The sequence below is a fragment of the Buceros rhinoceros genome, unplaced genomic scaffold (genome assembly GCF_000710305.1).
Source record: "Buceros rhinoceros silvestris isolate BGI_N320 unplaced genomic scaffold, ASM71030v1 scaffold13910, whole genome shotgun sequence".
NCBI lineage: Eukaryota > Metazoa > Chordata > Aves > Bucerotiformes > Bucerotidae > Buceros > Buceros rhinoceros.
The window spans coordinates 9383-10238 of NW_010391406.1; the positions used below are offsets into that span (position 1 = coordinate 9383).

Consider the following 856-nt stretch of genomic DNA (forward strand, 5'->3'; position numbering starts at 1 on the left):
CGCGGGTCGGTGCCAGGCCTGTGTGTTGTGGAGCAGAAAACAGAGACTGCTGCGCCCTGGGCAAGGGGTGGAGCCCCAGCTCTCTGCAGATGGGGCCCCCAACGCTCCGCCCCATCCCACATCAGGTATGGACAGTGCTGCCTGCTCTGCGGCCCACCCGTGCTTTTAGAGCCACACCATGATCTCCCCTGTGACCCCTCTCCTCTGCCTGACTGCTGCTGGCACCCTGTGCCCAGCCCAGCCGGGTGCTGCCGCCCATCCCTCCCCGGCTGGCACGAGTGACGGGTGCTGGGCTGCGGGGCCTCCTGGCAGCCCGGCCCATTACCTGGAGGTCGTTCTGGGGGTTCCAGTCCGAGTCGAAGATGATGCAGGTGTCGGCAGCAGTCAGGTTGATGCCCAGCCCACCTGCCCGCGTGCACAGCAGGAAGACGAAGCGATCTGAGTCGGGCTTGCAGAAGCGGTCGATGGCAGCTTGGCGCAGGTTCCCACGCACCCGCCCATCGATGCGCTCATAGGTGTATCTGCCCCGAGAGGGAAGAGGTGAGAGCGGGGTCACAGCAGGGCCAGGACTGCCTGCGGCTCACAAACCCCTTCTGGCCCCTTCCCCGGGCTGGTGTGGGCACCGGGACTTACTGGTGGGACTGTGCCCGGGTGGAGGCTCAGGCCCCCCCAGCCTGTGCGCACTGTGGTTGTTCCCCAAAGTTGTTCCTCTTACTACAGCAGAATCATGACGATCCCAGGCGTGGTGCCTGGGTATGGGGCACCTGGGAACCAGGACCAAGGGAAGGGCCTATTGCCATCTGGTCGCTCCTAAGACTAGCCCAGGGCAACGCGGAACAGACAGGTCAGGGCTGGG

General features: G+C 65.3%; 1 protein-coding gene across 1 annotated transcript in view; it reads right to left on the bottom strand.

The window, feature by feature from the left end:
* The window catches only part of CHD6 (chromodomain helicase DNA binding protein 6), a gene marked incomplete at its 5' end in the record, with an annotated part of 24353 nt that overhangs the window by 4999 nt on the left and 18498 nt on the right, over positions 1–856 (bottom strand). Inside the window, one exon of the mRNA XM_010141624.1 lies at positions 326–521. Coding sequence (XP_010139926.1) covers positions 326–521 — 196 coding nt within the window. The remainder of the gene's footprint in view (positions 1–325; positions 522–856) is intronic.